The sequence below is a fragment of the Pocillopora verrucosa genome, chromosome 4, assembly GCF_036669915.1.
Source record: "Pocillopora verrucosa isolate sample1 chromosome 4, ASM3666991v2, whole genome shotgun sequence".
NCBI lineage: Eukaryota > Metazoa > Cnidaria > Anthozoa > Scleractinia > Pocilloporidae > Pocillopora > Pocillopora verrucosa.
The window spans coordinates 15,264,398-15,281,881 of record NC_089315.1 but is presented as its reverse complement, the minus strand read 5'-3'; the positions used below and the strand labels follow the sequence as shown (position 1 = coordinate 15,281,881).

General features: G+C 37.4%; 1 protein-coding gene and 1 pseudogene across 1 annotated transcript; both read right to left on the bottom strand.

Moving 5' to 3' along the window:
- Positions 1-3,334: 3,334 nt before the first annotated feature.
- On the bottom strand, positions 3,335-8,113 carry LOC131796288 (uncharacterized). Its single transcript, XM_059113877.2, has 4 exons — positions 7,814-8,113; positions 5,865-5,976; positions 4,640-4,903; positions 3,335-4,192 (listed from the first exon to the last, which is right to left on the bottom strand). The coding sequence occupies exons 2-4, from the start codon at positions 5,944-5,946 to the stop codon at positions 3,606-3,608; spliced, it is 933 nt and encodes a 310-aa protein (XP_058969860.2). The 5' UTR covers positions 5,947-5,976; positions 7,814-8,113; the 3' UTR covers positions 3,335-3,605.
- Positions 8,114-9,546: 1,433 nt separating this feature from the next.
- LOC131795855 (uncharacterized) lies at positions 9,547-15,407 on the bottom strand (annotated as a pseudogene).
- Positions 15,408-17,484: the final 2,077 nt, after the last annotated feature.

Here is a 17,484-nt window from a genome sequence, read left to right as displayed (position 1 = left end):
CGGATCGACAAGAACGGTGATCAGGTAGCGATCGCCATGTTTACCTCATAAACGTGACCGCTGACCAGCCGCTGAGTGAAAACAGTATAGCGCGGGGTGGGGTGGGTGGCGGGCTTATCGCCATAAGATATTCGAATACATGCTTTAAAAGCTTCAGGACTCCTAGTCGAAACAGTGAAGGTATACTTCGTGGTACAGACAAAGGACCCCCTGAGTTTTTTTTAGGAGTTTAACTGTGATTTGTTTATAACTATGATAATCGTCATTATTAGCAGACGGTGCTTTTCACCCATTGTTGTCATCATTATCGTTATCAAGCCGGAAGAAGTATAAAGCCGGTACGTTGCCTTACCAAACTACACAGAAATTGTTTTCTCTTTTTCTCCCTTTGGGTCCTGGAAACTGTTTCTATTAAGAAGATCAATAAGAAAGCCTTAATAATAACTGAAATTTTTGATTTACAGAATGTAAGAAAAAATCGGTAGGGAGAGTAATTCGCGTATCTTATAATCTGAACGATAGTTTTCAATAAAAGAAACACCACTCCATTCAATTTACCTTAGTTGTCTCGTGTTTAAAAGTGGCGTTCCTGGGGACCATAGATTCTTCTCTGATTCTTCTTGTTTCAACCAAGAATCACTATCCTCAACCTTTTTTTTTGTGCTTCTTACGGCATGGAACACAGAGAGCTGAGGTAAGCGATTGCAAATTTCTCAGTCAAAATGAAGCCTAGTAGCATCCATCAGGAATTGAAAAGCGACATACACTGTTTAATTTAATTATTCTTAATCAAATAAGGGGTGTTTAGTCTGCAAATTTAATCCTACTAGTTAATGAGGATCATAAAAACTGAGGAAAACTGACCGCAAATAATTATGAACCGTACGCATGAATTGCGTTGTCAGGTGATTTGATCTTCTACAAAAACATTATTGATTATCAACCAAACCATTGTACATATTTCCACCTGCAATTAAGCACTAACACATGGATCTATGTTTCTTCAACATAATGTGTACTTAAGTACCCTTAATCTAATAAAGAGTTTCTTCTATTTTCGAGCAGATATGTCACGGGACAAAAATAGATAACAGACAATGTTACCGAAGACTACCTGATTCAACTGGAATAATAACTCCAAACAGCTTTTGAATGTCCTGAGACATATGCAGAGTAATCACATCTCTGCCTTGGATACGCTTCCTGACACCATCATGATCAGGATACTGAGATGTTACTTTGCATTTCTCCAAAACTTCCCCAAAGTGTGGCGATGCCTATAGCAAATCCACAGTTTTTGTTTATCCTCCTGAGCGAGGTGAAATAAGCCAGTACTTTCCAAGATTAGCTCATTTTCACTTAAGACCTCTTTAGACAGGTGGCAGCTTATCAAATGATGTTTTTCTTCATAATTACATTCAGACAGTCGTACCAAACCACTGAAGCCACGTGATGAACCAAAGTTTTTTCCATCTTTGCTATTCAAAAAGTAGTCCTGAGACATAATGAACGTCTCGCTAGCGAACGACTTCTTCCAGTACTTGTAATTGTTTCCGACGTGATAGAAGTTCGGGAGATCTAAAGGAACTCACTATAACTTTGTATACTCGATACGATTTCAATTTCCGCGCCAAAGGCGAAGGTTACTGTAGTTCGTGAGTGGTCAGTAGTTACGCTCGTGAGGTAAAGAATGGGTTTGTTACTTTTTCACTCAATTGAAAAGACTCGCGTCACACTTATGAAATGGTTAACGGAATACAGACTCCGAGCAATCTCTTATTTTTCTTAAAGGAAGTGAGGTCACGCGTATCCTGTGAGCACGGAGAAGCCACGAGACGCGACACTTGTGTCTCATGTCTTTGCCGCTACACGCTCTCAGAGTTGGGCAAAGACAAGACATGTTACTTCTGATGCGATACAAGAGGTTCAATGGTTATCTCGATTATCTAAACATATTTATTTACGTGGTAAAGATTTATTTAGAAATCTATGAATTGATGCCAGTCCTATTTGGAACGAAATTTAATTGAAAGGATAAAGAATACTAAGCAAAACAAAAGTTGTCTGCAACACGAAGCATGCCTTCGCTTTAAGAATGAGAGTCCTAATGCTTATTATGATATTTTAATGCATATGTTCGAATGTTCCCAAAAATCTTCTGATGATCTGCCCGCACCCACCCCACACCACGCACCTCACCACTGAGCCGTACTGTTTTCACTTAGTGGCTGGTCGGGCCGCAAAGTTCTTTTTCTGTAGTTACCTTTTCTATGGCACCTACTTCCTAGCTATGTTAGTTGGATCAGTTAAGAACGCCTTACTTTTTCAAAAATTTACTTTGAATTTGATCGATTTTGGCGTGTGTGACTAAGGCGAACCGATAAGGTGTCATTCAAGTCTTCCTGCTTGCTTGCTTGATTGACGCGTGATGTTCACGAAAGTCGCCTCAATAGATAAGATAGAGCAAGATACATGGCTGGGGTATTTGTTTTTTTTCTGAGTTCCGTAGTTTTTTGTAAATTGTCCTCCAAAGTTGTCTAAATTAAAGTCTTGAACTAAAAAGTGTCACAAGCACAAGCCTTCGCTCGAGTGAAATTTAATTTCCGTAAACTCTGAAAAAATAAAGAGATCTGATCAAACGAATTGTGATTTTAGTATAGATACATAAATATCTTACAACACACAAGAAATGAGCGAAATCCGTGTCTCAAGCAAAATCAAACGGACCGCTCTTGCAGAGACACTCTATTAAGAAGGTATCGGGGTGGACACAAGTGAACTAGAGTTTAATTGCTTGGATTTTAGAGGATTAGGTAATTTCGTATTATCAACTCAGTTGATAACGTAAATTAGCCGCCGTAATGAGTTACGAAGCTGACGTTTCGAGCGTTAGCCCTTCGTTAGAGCGAATGACGAAGGGCTAAGCTTTGAAACTCGTTACGATGGCCAATTTACGTTATCAACTCAATTGATAATACTAAATTACCTTATCCACTATAATCCAAGCAAGTGAACACTATTTCACTTGAAATTGCCCTTTTATACTCTCATAGACGCAGCACCGCAGTTTCTTAGAAACTTACCCTTTTATAGTGGATTAGACTGATTTGGAATAAATTGTTTTGACGAATTTGGCTGAAGTACTTTGAAATTAAAACTAGTAGATTGGGTTGGATTGTAGAGGGTCGGAAATGGCTGGCTAGAATTTCTTATGGTGAACTAGAGTGGAGTTGGGTTTGTTCAAATTGTATTAGAGTGCAATGGAGTGGACTGAGATGAATTTCGCGAGCTTTTCTACGCACAAAGTCCTTCAAGTAAAGATCCCATCCATTTTATTGCACAATCAACTAAGATATCTTGCTGCATGCAATTAATACAATTATTCATTGCCTAACTCGAAACCCATGGCAAATAGGCTTTTACTTGACGAATTTTAAATGCTAACATCTACTAATGTTCCCTCTTAAATTAAGGTTTTACATGCATGTTTTACGGGGGTCTGTGATGAAAGAACGAATTTTTCGGTTTTGTTTTTATGACGGTCTCTAGAACAATTTCTTTAGAATGTTAGAGCCTGTTCTTATTATTTATTTCTGGACGATTTATTATGGTAGGGGATGGTAGTTTTTAGCACAATCTGGATATCCTGGAAACAACTTTACTTTCGTTGCTGCCGTCAAGTACATCTCCAGGTCAGTTACTCTCATTTGTGTTTGATGTAGCTTGGTTTTGTCATAATGATTGTTGCTCATCACTGCAAAGGACTCTGCTCTTGGCCTTCCGGTCACCTTCCACACACAACATCCCGCCGTCCAAATAGCTCGAGGAGTATCAAGGCGTATTTTTTTAGTTGCCACTTTAAATGTATTGGTAATGGACGGCTTCGTAACGCCCTTGAGGCCATTTTCGGATCTGCCTGTCAGTAGGTAAAGGGTTCCTCGGCGGGTTTGACTCCCACAGGTAGTTTTGGCATAATTTCTTATCTTTTTCTCAAATTGCTGCCAAGGTCCGCTGTTTGATTTCGTAAACTGAGGTACAGCATTTGTAAAAGTGAAAGTAGCTTTCATGAAACTTGTGTCAAAGGAATTGATAGCGCTGGGGTTCATATGGCCCCTGGCAATTTGTTGACCCTTGAACTTTCTTTTAGCTTCTGCGTTGGCTAGCATATAAGCATCATTGACACCACGAACACCTATAATCATAAGCCACATTCTTCCATGAATACAGATAACTTCTCACATTTAAATTATCAAATCATATTCTTCTGAATGCGATGACGATGATTGTAATTTTTTGTCTTTCCCAAGATGATAAAATTACTAGTTACATAAGTTCGATCTTTGAACATTCCAGGGAATCATGTCGCTTTTTTATCTCTTTTCTGAAATTATGGGAGTATGAAGCATTCTAACTGCACTTTCATTTCTCTTGAAAACATAGAGATTCTGTGCAAAACAAAGGTTGTTTCGCGGAAAAAAAAATAGGAAGAAGCAATATAATGGCTTTCCCCACTTCTTTAGTGACGTTGCGTGTTTTTAAGTAACGCAGGGTATACTCCCAGTCTCTGTATTTGTTTTATGGATTGATTGTGCTCCAATCGGTCGTGTAATAAATAGTTGTCAAATAGCCATTTACGTACCTGGAGGATTCTTCCAATGTGTATTTTTGGGTCTCGTATGCTTGCCAATGTTCTTTGCCTGCCCGGGTAAAACTTTGTAGGCTGAATAAAAAGGAGTGTTTGTGACTGGATCAAAGAGAGAAACAAAAGAAGGGGGCGTTCCTTGCTTAAGTTCTTTCCCACGATTAATGTCAGGAAGGCCAACTGGACGCTTGCCTCCAACGAAAAAAAGAGGCACATGAAGTCCGCTCGAGAAAAATCTTGTCCCTTCATTTGGCGATTCCTCTGAAGGAAAAGTAAACATAATTGGTGACAAAATTGCAAAGCAACGATAGGGTAGTTTTATCGGATTAATTTAACAACTTAACTAGAATTAACTTAACCGATTACGTAGTTAGATCGATGGCAATGACCCACCGGCAGTGTTATAAGACCACAGTACTGTACTGCCAATACATCCATAGCTGTGCAACATATCCGACTGTGTGTACAAGTTAACCATGTAAAGCAGGGTAATATGAGGCTGGCATACAGCGCAGTGTCACACTTACACCCACGAAGAGAGGTTTCCCTTTTTTAAACAAATATTGAGAGCCTGATTTAGAAGCTAAGTAGTCTAATTTCACTGTAAACACCATTTATATAAGAACGTGCGGAGGTTACCGTAAAAAAACTTAGGTTCTTATATGCGGGATGTTACTGTAGCTTTCGTTAGCTGCAATTGATTGGTTTTAGAATTGCTGTTTAAGGTAGCTCGTTTTGATCGGCCTCTTAGTTCTGGTAATGCTGTGAAAAAGTCGTATCAGAGCGCTAATAGCTTGTCTTAAGTTAGTTGGTGCGGGTTTAATTTCCTTGGATTACTAGATGAATTTTTCAACGACCAGACATAAAGTATAAATTAGGACAACAAGTTCGACCATTATTTTCTTTTTATTTAAAACGCAACCCATAATCAACTCCCACGACCGGGACGCACGTCAAGGGAAAGTGCGTAACCATGACCAGAACACACTTCTTTAAAGACAAATCTTTCAACAATCAGGACACAAAAGTCAATTCATGCGACGAAAAAACAAGTCTAGACGTGTCTTTTTCTTCGCAGAAACAATTTCATGAAGCCTAAATTCAATGGAAGATGCGGGAAACGAATGCTAAAACAATCCCACGAGAGACCTGACGCAACGAACAGATACCGTAGACTCACGCATGTAATCAATTAAGAGACATGTAAATTGTTTGTATCTACCAGTGGAGTTACTTTTCGATGACACGGTAACGGCTAACACTGAGATAGCAATAACTAAACACCAAATGGTTGTTTTCTTCATTTTTCTTGGTCCTGTCGTCTTATGCAGGATCTAGATGAAGTGACATGAATGAAGAACTGTTCAGTTAAGTGCTTAGACAGTCGTTTACTTCAATACTTCAATCATAAGGTAGTAGGATTCAGTGCTTTATTTGTGTCCAGGTAAGTTTTGAATTCGAAGTCAGAAGTTACTTGGGTTAAAAGGACAGAGTCTCTGGTGCCTTCCTTTTATCATTGGAGGTTCTTTAACTAGATTCCACCTATCTGCGCCTTACCAATACTTTAAAATTGACATCAAACAGGTATCAAGTTATAACATCAGTTTAAAGGAATTTAAATGGGAATTCGTTGAACGGAACGGAAAGGAATTCCAAAAATTGTTATCGTAGTAACACGACGTTGGTAAGAAAGATAGTCTTCTTGTGTCGCCCTACATTTTTGCAACAAGCATATTTTTTAATATGAACCCGGCTTACTAAACATGGATTAAGACAAATTTCGTCAGGTTAGTATGTTACATTATGAAATTACACAGCTTATTAAGTAACTGAATATGACGGAAAATAAACAGGAGATCATAAACTCAGGCTATTATGTCTTGAAGGAATTTAACCTTCTACATGGTAATGATGGAATTGTCGCAAAATATACGTTAACTTTCATCCATTTTTCCTTCCCCTTTTTTTATGATTTTGAACTAAGGTTTACAATGGTTGAAGGTGGTAAGTTTCTAAAGAAAGTCTGGTGCTGCGTGGGTGGGAGAGTATAGCAGGTAATTTAGTGTTAACAACTGAGTTGACAACGTAAATTGGCCACCGTAAAAAGTAAAAAAAGCTGACCTTTCGAGCGGTAGCCCTTCGTCAGAGCAATAGACGAAGGGATAACGCTCGAAAGGGCAGCTTTTTGAACTCTTTACGGCGGCAAATTTAAGCTTTCAACTCAGTTGTTAACACTAAATTACCTTTTCATTTGTTGGACACGTAGCATCGAGAGAAAGAACTGAATTCTTTAATACTCTAAATTACTAAAGGAAAAATTGGAACTGCACGTGGATAGACAAGATAATGAAGCTGCTTTTTCGTGTTTTTAATAATAGAGGTCTTCTGAGGGGGTTTTTGTGGTCGCTTGGTCGATAGTTTGCCAACACACTTGTCTGGTCTGTTTGATTAAGGACAAATGTGACACTAGAATTATTTCTATTCCTTAGAAAATTTTTGGTGAATTGTCTGAGTTGAGATAATTCTTTTCCCTAGTAGGAATGTTTAGGATGTCATTGAATCATTTTATTCATAAATTTGTAAATTAGTGGAAACATAAACTGACTAAAAAAAGTCAATATAGAAACAACATTAAAGTAGAGATTCGGAAGCTAATTTTGTTGCACCTTACCGAAATAACATATTTGAGCGAACAATTGTAAAGCTCTCCTCGTTTTGAAATGTGTTTCAAGTCTTAAGTTAATTTAAATCGTAGTATGACTTTGCACTTTGTTTTTAATACAGGTGTGAAACGAGGTGTGAAAAAGGTGTGAAAGTGCGCCGAGAGATAGTACCGTCTGTAATTACCGCGACCTGTGTGGCATAGACACTGAGGAAATAGAATAGAAACATCTAACAATAGAAACATCTAAAAATACAAACATCTAAAAATAGAAACATCTTAAAATAGAAACATCTAGCACACGAAGAAAAGTTTATAAAATACGACTTAAAAAACGTACTTTCTTCGTAATGCAACTTACTTGAAATGTGGCACAGATTTTCATTAAAAAGGAAAGGGGAAGTGTGGTAGTTCTAAAACAAAACAAGCTATCCGACTTTGTTTTAAAGATCACTAATTATATATAGATTTCAATAAGTGGCAGGGTTATGCATCCCATGGTAACTTACCAAGAGTGATAAGTGGCGATCACAGCAATAACGGAAAGCCGAGGAGTCGTGCTGTAGCTCGAAGCGAGGGTTCAATATATTGTAAACGTTTGCGACGGACGTTCGGAAATTCTGTTGTTCTAGTGTTCTTCATTAATAGATGACTTTGACATTAGCTTTTGAAAGATGTATGAAAGTATTCCACCTGCTTGAAGAACTCATTTAGGCAATCACTCATTTGAATTAGGAACTGAGCAATGTATTTTTCCGACAACAGGCTATGGATTAAAATAGTTATGCTATTTTGAAGTTTCAGAAACGCAGCAATTGCGTTTCTTTAATTTGGACTTAGGAACGAGGAAAGTCAGGTAGGGTTAGGCTAACGTGTTACACCCTCGACCCCAACTTTTTCTGAAGCAATCTAATGTATTTTCATGAATTACTGATGTCTATTGTTCGAATTCCTAGTTGGTTAAATAGCAATAAACCTAGTAACTCTTTTTGTTACTTTGATTTTCATGCTTTTCGATATTAGTAAAAAGGAATACTCTTAGGAATGGTCGTATCAAGAAAAAGGAATGTAAAAAAAAATCTATTTTTAGACATGGGCTCTTTTGTGTCTTCGTCTTCAAAAGTATCGTAAAGAGCAAATAGGTTTTAATTGATTGATCCAAGTAAAAACTAAATCCAAACCCTGCAGTTTAAACCACGTTAGAGGAGAAAAGAGGAGGTTTCTATTGCTGTGAGAAATTTTGAAGATATAAGCGAACCGGATTTCCATAAATATTCGTCAATAATTTTAAAAGGTCATTCGCCAGGTTTTGAGATGAATAGGTACCTGTTACTACCAGATGAGTAAGGAAATGAGGGTGGAACTTGTGCTAGGCTCTGAAGTAGGTTCAGAATGTCCAAATGGGCTGTCAGTATTCTTAAAATTAAAATGATTTTAAGAGCCAAAAGCGTTTTGGAAAACGCTGAATTTGAAAAAAGGCAATGATTTTACGTAGTTTCTAAATTTTCTCTTAGGTCGAGAATGAGATAATTTTCAGGCTACGAGGTCAGATAACAAAAAACAAATCCCGTTTTGACACAGATACTAAATTATCAGTGAAAGTTCATGCTGCTGTTTAGTTGAATAAAAGATAAAGATGGCCTTTGGAGCAATTCATCTTCTTCATACTAAACTTTCTCTAATTTGTGTCTTGCACAATGAACAGTCATTTTCGTTCATTTGGCAATATTTTATAGCGGCTTTTTGATACGAACGTCTAGTCTGGAAAATTTGGCTAAATATGTTATTCTATATACGCTATTAGGTTTTCATGAATGTTATCACGTTCGTATTCAACCCAACTAAAGATTGGAGCTATGTTGTGACACTTTGAAGTTTATCGATCGACGATTTTCCCTAGAGTTTGATTTATTAAAGTAAATTTAGCAGATAGAAAGTAAAACTAGTTCGTCCACGTATAAAGTCATACAAATAAAGTTGCATTCATTTTATAGCATAATCAACTAAGATATCTTGCGGCAATGAATAAAAGTATTCATTACCTAACTCTAAGCATACGGCAAATAGGCTTTTACTCGATCAATTTAATTGCTAATCTACAACTATGTTACGTCTTAAATTAAGGTTTATATGTATGTTTTAGTGGGTCTACAATAAAAGGAACGAATATGGTGGTTTCTAGAACAGTTCCTTGAGAATGCTTATAGCCTGTTCCCAGTATTTATCTCTCGGCGATTTATGATTATAGTCTTTTGTTTTTTCGAGCACAATTTGTATTTCCTGGAAACAAATGCACGTTCGTTGTCGATGCTGCTGCCTTTAAGCGCTTCTTCAGGTCAATTACGCTCATTTGTGTCTGGTTTAGCTGGGTCCTGTCATGATGATCATTGCTTATCACTGTAAATGTGCTCGTAACGTGCGGCTTCGGTACGCCATTGAGGCCATTTTCGGATCTGCCTGTCAGTAAGTAGAGGGTTCCCCGGCGGGTTTGGCTCCCACAGGTAATTTTGGTATAATCTCTTATTTTTTTCTCAAATTTCTCCCAAGGTCCATTGTTTGATGCCGCAAACTGAGGTACAGCATTCGCAAGAGTGAAAGTTACCTTCATGAAATTTGGGTCAAATGAGTTTATACCTGAGGGATTCATATGGCCTTTTTGGTAAGTTCATTCTTGAACCTACGTTTGGATTTTGTTTTCGCTCGAGCATGAGTATCGTCGACACTGGGAACACCTATAATCATAAGTCACATTCTTGGATGAATACAGATAACTTCTGTACTGAGAAACGGTGCGGGAAAAATTTAAGAAGCAGCAATATGATGGCTTTCCCTTCTTCTTTACTGACGTTGCGTGTTTTATTAGTAATGCAGGGTATACTCCAAGCCTTCGTATTTGTGTTATGGATTGATTGTCCTCCAATCCGTCTTGAAATAAATAACTGCCGAATAGCCATTTATGTACCAGGAGGATCCTTCCAACCTATGGGAGGCCCCTTATGCTTGCCAAGTTTTGCTACCAGGTCGGGTAAAACTTTGTAGGCTGGGTAAAAAGGGGTGTTTGTGACAGGATCAAAGAGAGATACAAAATAAGGGGGCGTCCCTTGCTGAATTTCTGTCCATCTATTAATGTCAGGAAGGCCAACCGGAGGTTTTTCTACAACGAAAATAGGAGGAACAGTAGGTTCGCCCCAGAGAAATCTTTTTCTTTCATTTTGCGATTCCTCTGAAAGGAAATCGCACGGTTACAATATTGCACAGCAAGAATAAGGCGGTTTCATCGGTTTAATTTAACTAATTTCCTGAGATGAATTTGACCAATCATGTAGTTAGATCAATAACAGTGACCTAAAGTTATGACAACTGAGTGGCTTCACCATCAGAGACGGGGGTACCCTATCTGTCAGTCGGGTCTTGAACTAATTCTGGTTTTGTGAAGCTTATTGGTCACTTTTATCCGGATGCTTTTTGTGGGAAGACTCTGTTATAGTAAAAACTCAAGGCTAAAATTTTCCACTTAAGCACTCTCCACATAAGAACCATTTTATGCTAAAATTTGAATACAGGTTCTTATTTTTAGAATATAGAGTTTTTTCAAATTTATTATAGTATAATGTATTCGTTACAAAAAGGGAACAAGATCACAGTACTGTACTGTCAATGCGTCAAAAGTTGTGTAACATCTCTAACTGTTTTATCAGTCAACTATGTAAGGCAGGACACTATAGGTTTAGAATAAAGCTCAGTGTTACACCCACACCCACGAATAAAAGTCTCTTTTTTAACTGAGGGATTAAGAACCTTATTTAGAACCTAAGTAGTACAATTTCATTGTAAACACCATTTGTCAAGGAACCTTAGACAGAGGTTAACTTGAAAGAACCTTTTTGCTAGTGTGCAGGTTTTTTACTTAGCTTTCGTTAGCTGCGATTGACTGATTTCGAATCGCTTGGTAAGGTAACTCGTTTTCTTCGCCCTCTTTTGTCTAACAATGCTGTGTTAAAGTTGTCTCAGAGTGCTAGTAGCCTGTCTTAAGTTAGTTGTGTAGGTTTAATCACCTTGGTGTATTGATAGAAGTCAGACAACATTGAAAATTTCCTTTTCTTTGCCAAATGGTGACACACGTCAGGGGGAAGTGCGTAATCACGACTAGAACACACTTCGTTAAAGACGAATCTTTTAATAATCGGGCCACAAAAAGTCAATTAATGCGACGAAAAAAGATGTCTAGATGCGTCCTTTTCTTCGCAGAAATAACTACACGAAAGGCTAAATTAGATGAAAGACGCGGGAAACGAATGCTGATACAACTCCTTCGACAGATCTGGCATAACGAGCAGATACCAAAAACTCAAGCATTTAATCAATTAAGAGACATATCAATTGTTTGTATCTACCACTGGAGTTACTTTTCGAGGATACGGAAACAGGTAACACTGAGATAGCAATGGCAAAACACCAAACGGTTGTGGTCATCATCTCGCCGAATCCGGTCGTCGAATACAGGATCAAATTGAACTGACATGAATGAAAAAAACGTTCAGTAAGGTGTTTAAACGGTCGTTTACTTTAATACTGTCGTGGAGTATTTAGTTAGTGAATCGTGGGGCATTATAATTTATCGATTCATTTGTGTTTAGGTTAGTTTTGAATTCAAAGTCTGAAGTTACTTGGGTTCTTGCTATTACAATGAGATCCCTAATGTTGACTGACTTGGCTATCATTCGTCTTCTCTTCTTGCCCAAGACCTACACTACTAGAGTTCCTTTTTGTTTTGGCTTTGGTGGTTGTTTGTTTCATTGGAAACGTCAGGTAAGTTGTTGTTTATTCGTGAAATAAAGGACAAATGTGACACTAGAATTATTCACCGTATTCCTCAGAAAATTTGTGGCGAATTGTCTAAGTTGAAATAAATTCTTGTTTTCTCTAGTATGAAATAAGATCGAACTGATATTGGAACGTGTACGAATGAGCAATTGTAAAAACTCTCCTCGTTTTGAAATGTCTCTTCCAAAATAAATTTCAATCGTGGTATGACTGATATCGTAGAAAGTCTTTTTGTGCGTTGTTTTTAATACAGATGTGAAACGAGATTGCGCAATTTTCCGAGAGATTTGAAGTTGCACCAACATAGTATCTGTTTGTAATAATTGCGATATGTCTGACTTAAAAACTTAGGGTAGAGGAGTTATTTCTTAAAATCTAGTACATAAAGGTAGTAAAATATAATTTAAAAAACATACTTTCTTAGTCTTGCAACTTACTTGAAATGTAACAAAATTCTTCGTAATAAAGGAAAGGGGATGTCTGGTAGTTCCATAACAAAACAAGCTATCCGACTTTGCTTTCAAAAATCAATACTAATGAATAGATTTTATAATTGGTAGAGTTATGCATCTCATGGTTAGTCACCAAGAGGTGTTATGTGGCGAACACAGCAATGACCGAGAGCTAAATAGTCGTGCTTTAGCTCTAAGCGAGGGTTCAATATGTTGTAAGCGTTTGCGACGGACGTTTAGTAATTCTGTTGTTCAATATATTGATTCTTAATGCATAACTTTGACATTAGCTTTTGAGAGATGAATTAAATTATTCCACTTGCTTGAAGAACTCATTTAGGCAATCATACATTTGAATTAGGAAAATGAGCAACGTATTGTTCTAGCCAAAGCCTATGGATTAAAAAAATTGTTATGCTATTTCGAAGTTTCAGAGATTTTTGATTTTGCAGCGATTGTGTTTAATTAATTTGGACTTAGAAAAGAGGAAAGTCAGTTATGGTGAGGTGAACGTGTTGCACCATATTGGCCCAGATTTTTTTAAAGCAATATAATGAATATTCATGAATTAATGATATCTATTCTTCGAATTCCTAATCGGGTAAATTGCAATACATCTTTGAACTATTAGCAGAAACTAATTCTCTTTGTTATTTCGATTTTCATCCTTTTCGATATTACTGCTAACGTATCAAGGAAAAGGACTGCAAAAAAAATTCAATTTTTAGTCAAGGACTGTTCTGTTTCTTCTTGTAAGTGCACCCACAGCTCTTCTTTCCTTTTATTCCACTATAAGAGAATATTCCTTTTATTGTCGGAAAGGTTCTCCAAAAGTGTCGTAAACCGCAAATCAGTTTGAATTGATTGCTCCCAGTAAAAATTAACACTGCAGTTTAAACCACTTAAGAGGAAATCAGAGGAAGCTTCTATTGTAGCGTAAAATCTTGATCAGCTTAACTGATTTCCATAAATTTGCTTCAATACTTTTAAAACGGTCAGTGAAAAGGTTCTTAGAACAACAGGTACCTGTTACTACCAGATAAGTCAAGAAATAAGGGCGAACCTTGTGTTAGGCTCTGAAGTAGATTCAAAACGTCCAAATGGGTTGTGAATATTCTCAAAATTAAAATACTTATAAGAGCCAAAAGCGTTTTGAGGAAAAAATAACTCGAACTCCCTAGGGAACCGAAAAAATGGTTTGAGTTAGCGGAGGTCCGATCTATCGGAATTAGTGTTGAATTTCCATTCCTGTTAATTCTAAACAGGGAATCTTCTTTTTACCATTCTTACACAATCAACAGTCATTTTCGTTCATTTTGTAATTTTTTTAATGGCAGCGTTTTGATAAGAACGCTTAGTCTGGGAAATTTGGCTAAACGTGTTATTATCTACGCTGTTATGTTTTCATGTATGTTATCACGTTCGCATCCAACGCGATTAAAGATTGGAACATGTTGATCTGACACTTTGAAGTTTACCTATCGACGATTTTCCTTAAAGGTCGAGTTATTAAAGTAAATTTTATCCAATGGAAAGTAAAACTAGTTGAGTTAAAAGGGAGTTCGAGTTAGCCGAGTTCTAGTCAGCAGATAGTAAATAACTGGAAAAAAAAAGAGGTCAAACCCGTAGTCAGAGGGAAATCGCATTCTGCCGTTTCGAGTTAGCGGGGTTTTTATTGTACATCTTTTCATGTAAAACTTGCTTCTTTGTTACAATTACAATTATTTTTATTTGCTGTGGTTAGTCAGTTTTTCCGCTATAGGGGAGCAATCCTCATAACATCAGGGAGACACATAAACAAGAACGAAAGAAACCAGGCTAGCTGTCCCGTAGCCTTACCACTACATCAACTTCATATGGAGTAGATAACTCTTCAGAGTGGACAGATAACATCACACTCGGCTCGTTCCTCAATCCATTGTTTTTTGCACAGTCCTTTCTTTTAGTGTTTTCTGAAATCGATTGCCAGGCAAGTTAGAAGTAAAAGTCGAGGATTTTACGGAAATAATATATAACATTGTGAAACTTCAGAAACTGAGATTGAAAAACATCCTTCGTTTTCTAAGCTTTATTGCGTCAGGGAAATTAAGGTAACAGCTAGTTTTACTACATTTCAATTACGCTACGTTCGATTTCGCTAGCTGTTCTCCACATTCAACTATAGCAGAAGAGTCAGTCTACTGCTAACTTTTAAGGTTAATGAATACCTGTTTTTTGTGTGTTAGCGAACTTGGTGAGCTGATGAAGCGAACTCGACATATGAGCAGCGAACGTGTAGCGAACTTGAATGTAATGAATTCTGCATGTGGCGGAACCGGCGTAAACCAGAATTGACATGAATGTTGTTTTCACTCTTGTGTTAAAGGTTGATACATGTTATAAAAAGTCAGTTTCAAGGAATTAAGGATGGGTAGATAACCTTTCTCTCTTTACAAAAAAAAAGTACGGAGCAATCGCAATCGTAGTCACAAATAATAAGTCCTCAGTATAAATAAGGAGTTGTCATAGCCTCTTCCTACGGAAAGCGAAGTCATAAGGGCTTCTCTTACACGGTATTAAAGGGAACGATCTACCATCAGTTTTCAGGCACTGTTTTCCTGAGAGCTTTATGTAGACGACATTGAAGTTAACATTTTCTTATGAATATAGTACAAACTTTGATATCAATGTTGTTTTCCGGTGGATTCGTTACAGCATTTGCAAGAGCGAAAGTATCCTCCATGTAAGTTTTGTCAAAGGAGTTGATAGTTGAGGGATTCATATGGCCTCTGGTGAGTTGATTCCGATACTTGCTCTGGGCTTCTCGGTTGGCTTGTTTTATACGCATCGTCGAGACCAGAAACACCACATTCGTCGATGAATACAGATTACTTGATTACTTCTCACGTTAAATTTTTAAATCATATTCTCATGAATACGACGCCGATAGTGGTAGTATTTTGTCGTTTACCACGATGATTAATTTACTAGTTGCAACTTAAAGTGATCTATGAATATTCCAGGGAATCATATCGCTTTTTTGTCTCTGTTCTGAAATAGCGGTGGTATGAAGCCTTCTGACTGCACTTTAATTTCTCTTGAAACGTAGCCTTCTTTGAAAAATAGTCGTTGTTAGGAACATACGAATCAAGAGGCTTTTAAGGAGTTAGTATTTCCACAGAAAAACGCTACAGAAAAATTTTACGAAGTAGTATTATGATAGCTTTCCCCACTTCTTCAGTGATGTTAAGTGTTTTGTACTAACGTAGGGTATACTCCAAGCCTCTGTATTTGTTTTATTGATTGATCTTCCTTCAATCGGTCTTGCAATACATAGTTGTCAAATAGCTATTTACGTACCTTTAGGATCCCTCCATTTTACCTTAGGGGGCCTCGACTACGTGCCAATGTTCGCTGCCTGCCTGGGTAAAACTTTGTAGGCTGAATAAAAAGGAGTGTTTGTTATTGGATCAAAGAGACAAACAAAAGAAGGGACCGTTTCTAGGGTATATTCTTTCCCTCGAACAATGTTTGGAAGGCCAACGGGACGCTTGTCATCAAGGAAAAACGAAGACTCGGTAACAGCTAACACCGAGAGAGCAATTGCCAAACACCAAACGGTTCTCTTCACTTTTCTTGGTCCCGTTGTCGAATGCAGGATATAAATGAACTGAGATGAATTAAGAAATGTTCAGTAAAGTGCTTAGAGAGTAGTTTACTGTAATATTGTTTTTACCATTCTTGCACAATCAAAAGTGATTTTCGTTCATTTAATAATTTTTCTTAAAGTGGCTTTATGATAAGAACGCCTAGTCCAGGAAATTTGGCTAAATACTTCATTATATAGCTATTGCGTTTTCATAAATGTTATCACGTTCGTATTCAACCCGATTTAAGATTGGAACATGTGAATCAGCTATGTTAGGACACTTTGCAGTTTATCGATGGATGATTTTCCTTAAAGTTGGAGTCATTAAAGTAAATTTAGCCTTCGTTTTCTAAGCTTTCGTGTAAGAGGGAAATTGAGGTAACAGCCAGTTTGTTATACATTTCAATTTTGCTACGTTCGTAATTGCTACCTGTTTTCCACATTCAACTACGGCAGGATAGTCAGTCCGCTATTAACGTTTAACGCCACTAAATACCTTATTTTATAAGTACAATAATAATGATTATTATCGCCACCCCACAATACCATCTACTCGAGGCTTCAATCAACACTGTCAAGAGCACACAATTTGTAGCTTATGAATCAGCAAGTGTGTTAAGAGATTTTACAAGGCAATTTCGAATTGAAGATGTCGAAGATCTTTTGGATTCAAGCCCCAGAGGACTAGGCTCCAAGAGGGTAGGCTGCGGAGCAGTAGGTTTTGGATGGAGAGAGTTCATGGAAAATGTTAAACCAGAAGTCTTGAGGATAATGGGAGACAACCGTTAGAGTAAAATCAAGATAATACTCTCTTATGAAGTGGTAAGGGAATATGAAAATGGATTAATCCAGCTCAGTTCAAGATGCATTTTTCTACACCGAAGTAATCGAAAATCTTAGGGCAACAGATGAATCACAAATACTCGCTGGGATGTAAGCTCGTACTTATATACCAGGAGTTTCAAACTTTCATCGGTCAAATTCATATTCATGTAAATCCTGTTTGTTCTTTTAAGTTTACGCTAAAGTTTCAAATGCAAGAGCAAGAGTTAACTGAACGAACCTCTACTGGCATAGTTTCTGATCTAGAGGACATTTCGCGCCTAAGCTTAAGTGGTGGTATATTTTGAATTCTCAGCCCGTCAGTACATAAAGTATTGGAATGGTCTTCCTTTTAATTCGTAATTTTTTGTGTGGTAGCGAACTTGGTTAGCTGATGAAGCGAACTTGTAGCGAACTTAAACGTAATGAACTCGGCATGTGGCGAAACTGGCGT

Excerpts from the sequence above, each read along its gene's own strand:
- LOC131796288 (XM_059113877.2), bottom strand. The coding sequence starts at position 5,946 with ATGAAGAAAACAACCATTTGGTGTTTAGTTATTGCTATCTCAGTGTTA. Across the intron at positions 4,904-5,864 it reads ATCGAAAAGTAACTCCACTG|AGGAATCGCCAAATGAAGGG; the intron begins GTAGATACAAAC and ends CTTTTCCTTCAG. Across the intron at positions 4,193-4,639 it reads ACATTGGAAGAATCCTCCAG|GTGTTCGTGGTGTCAATGAT; the intron begins GTACGTAAATGG and ends TTATGATTATAG.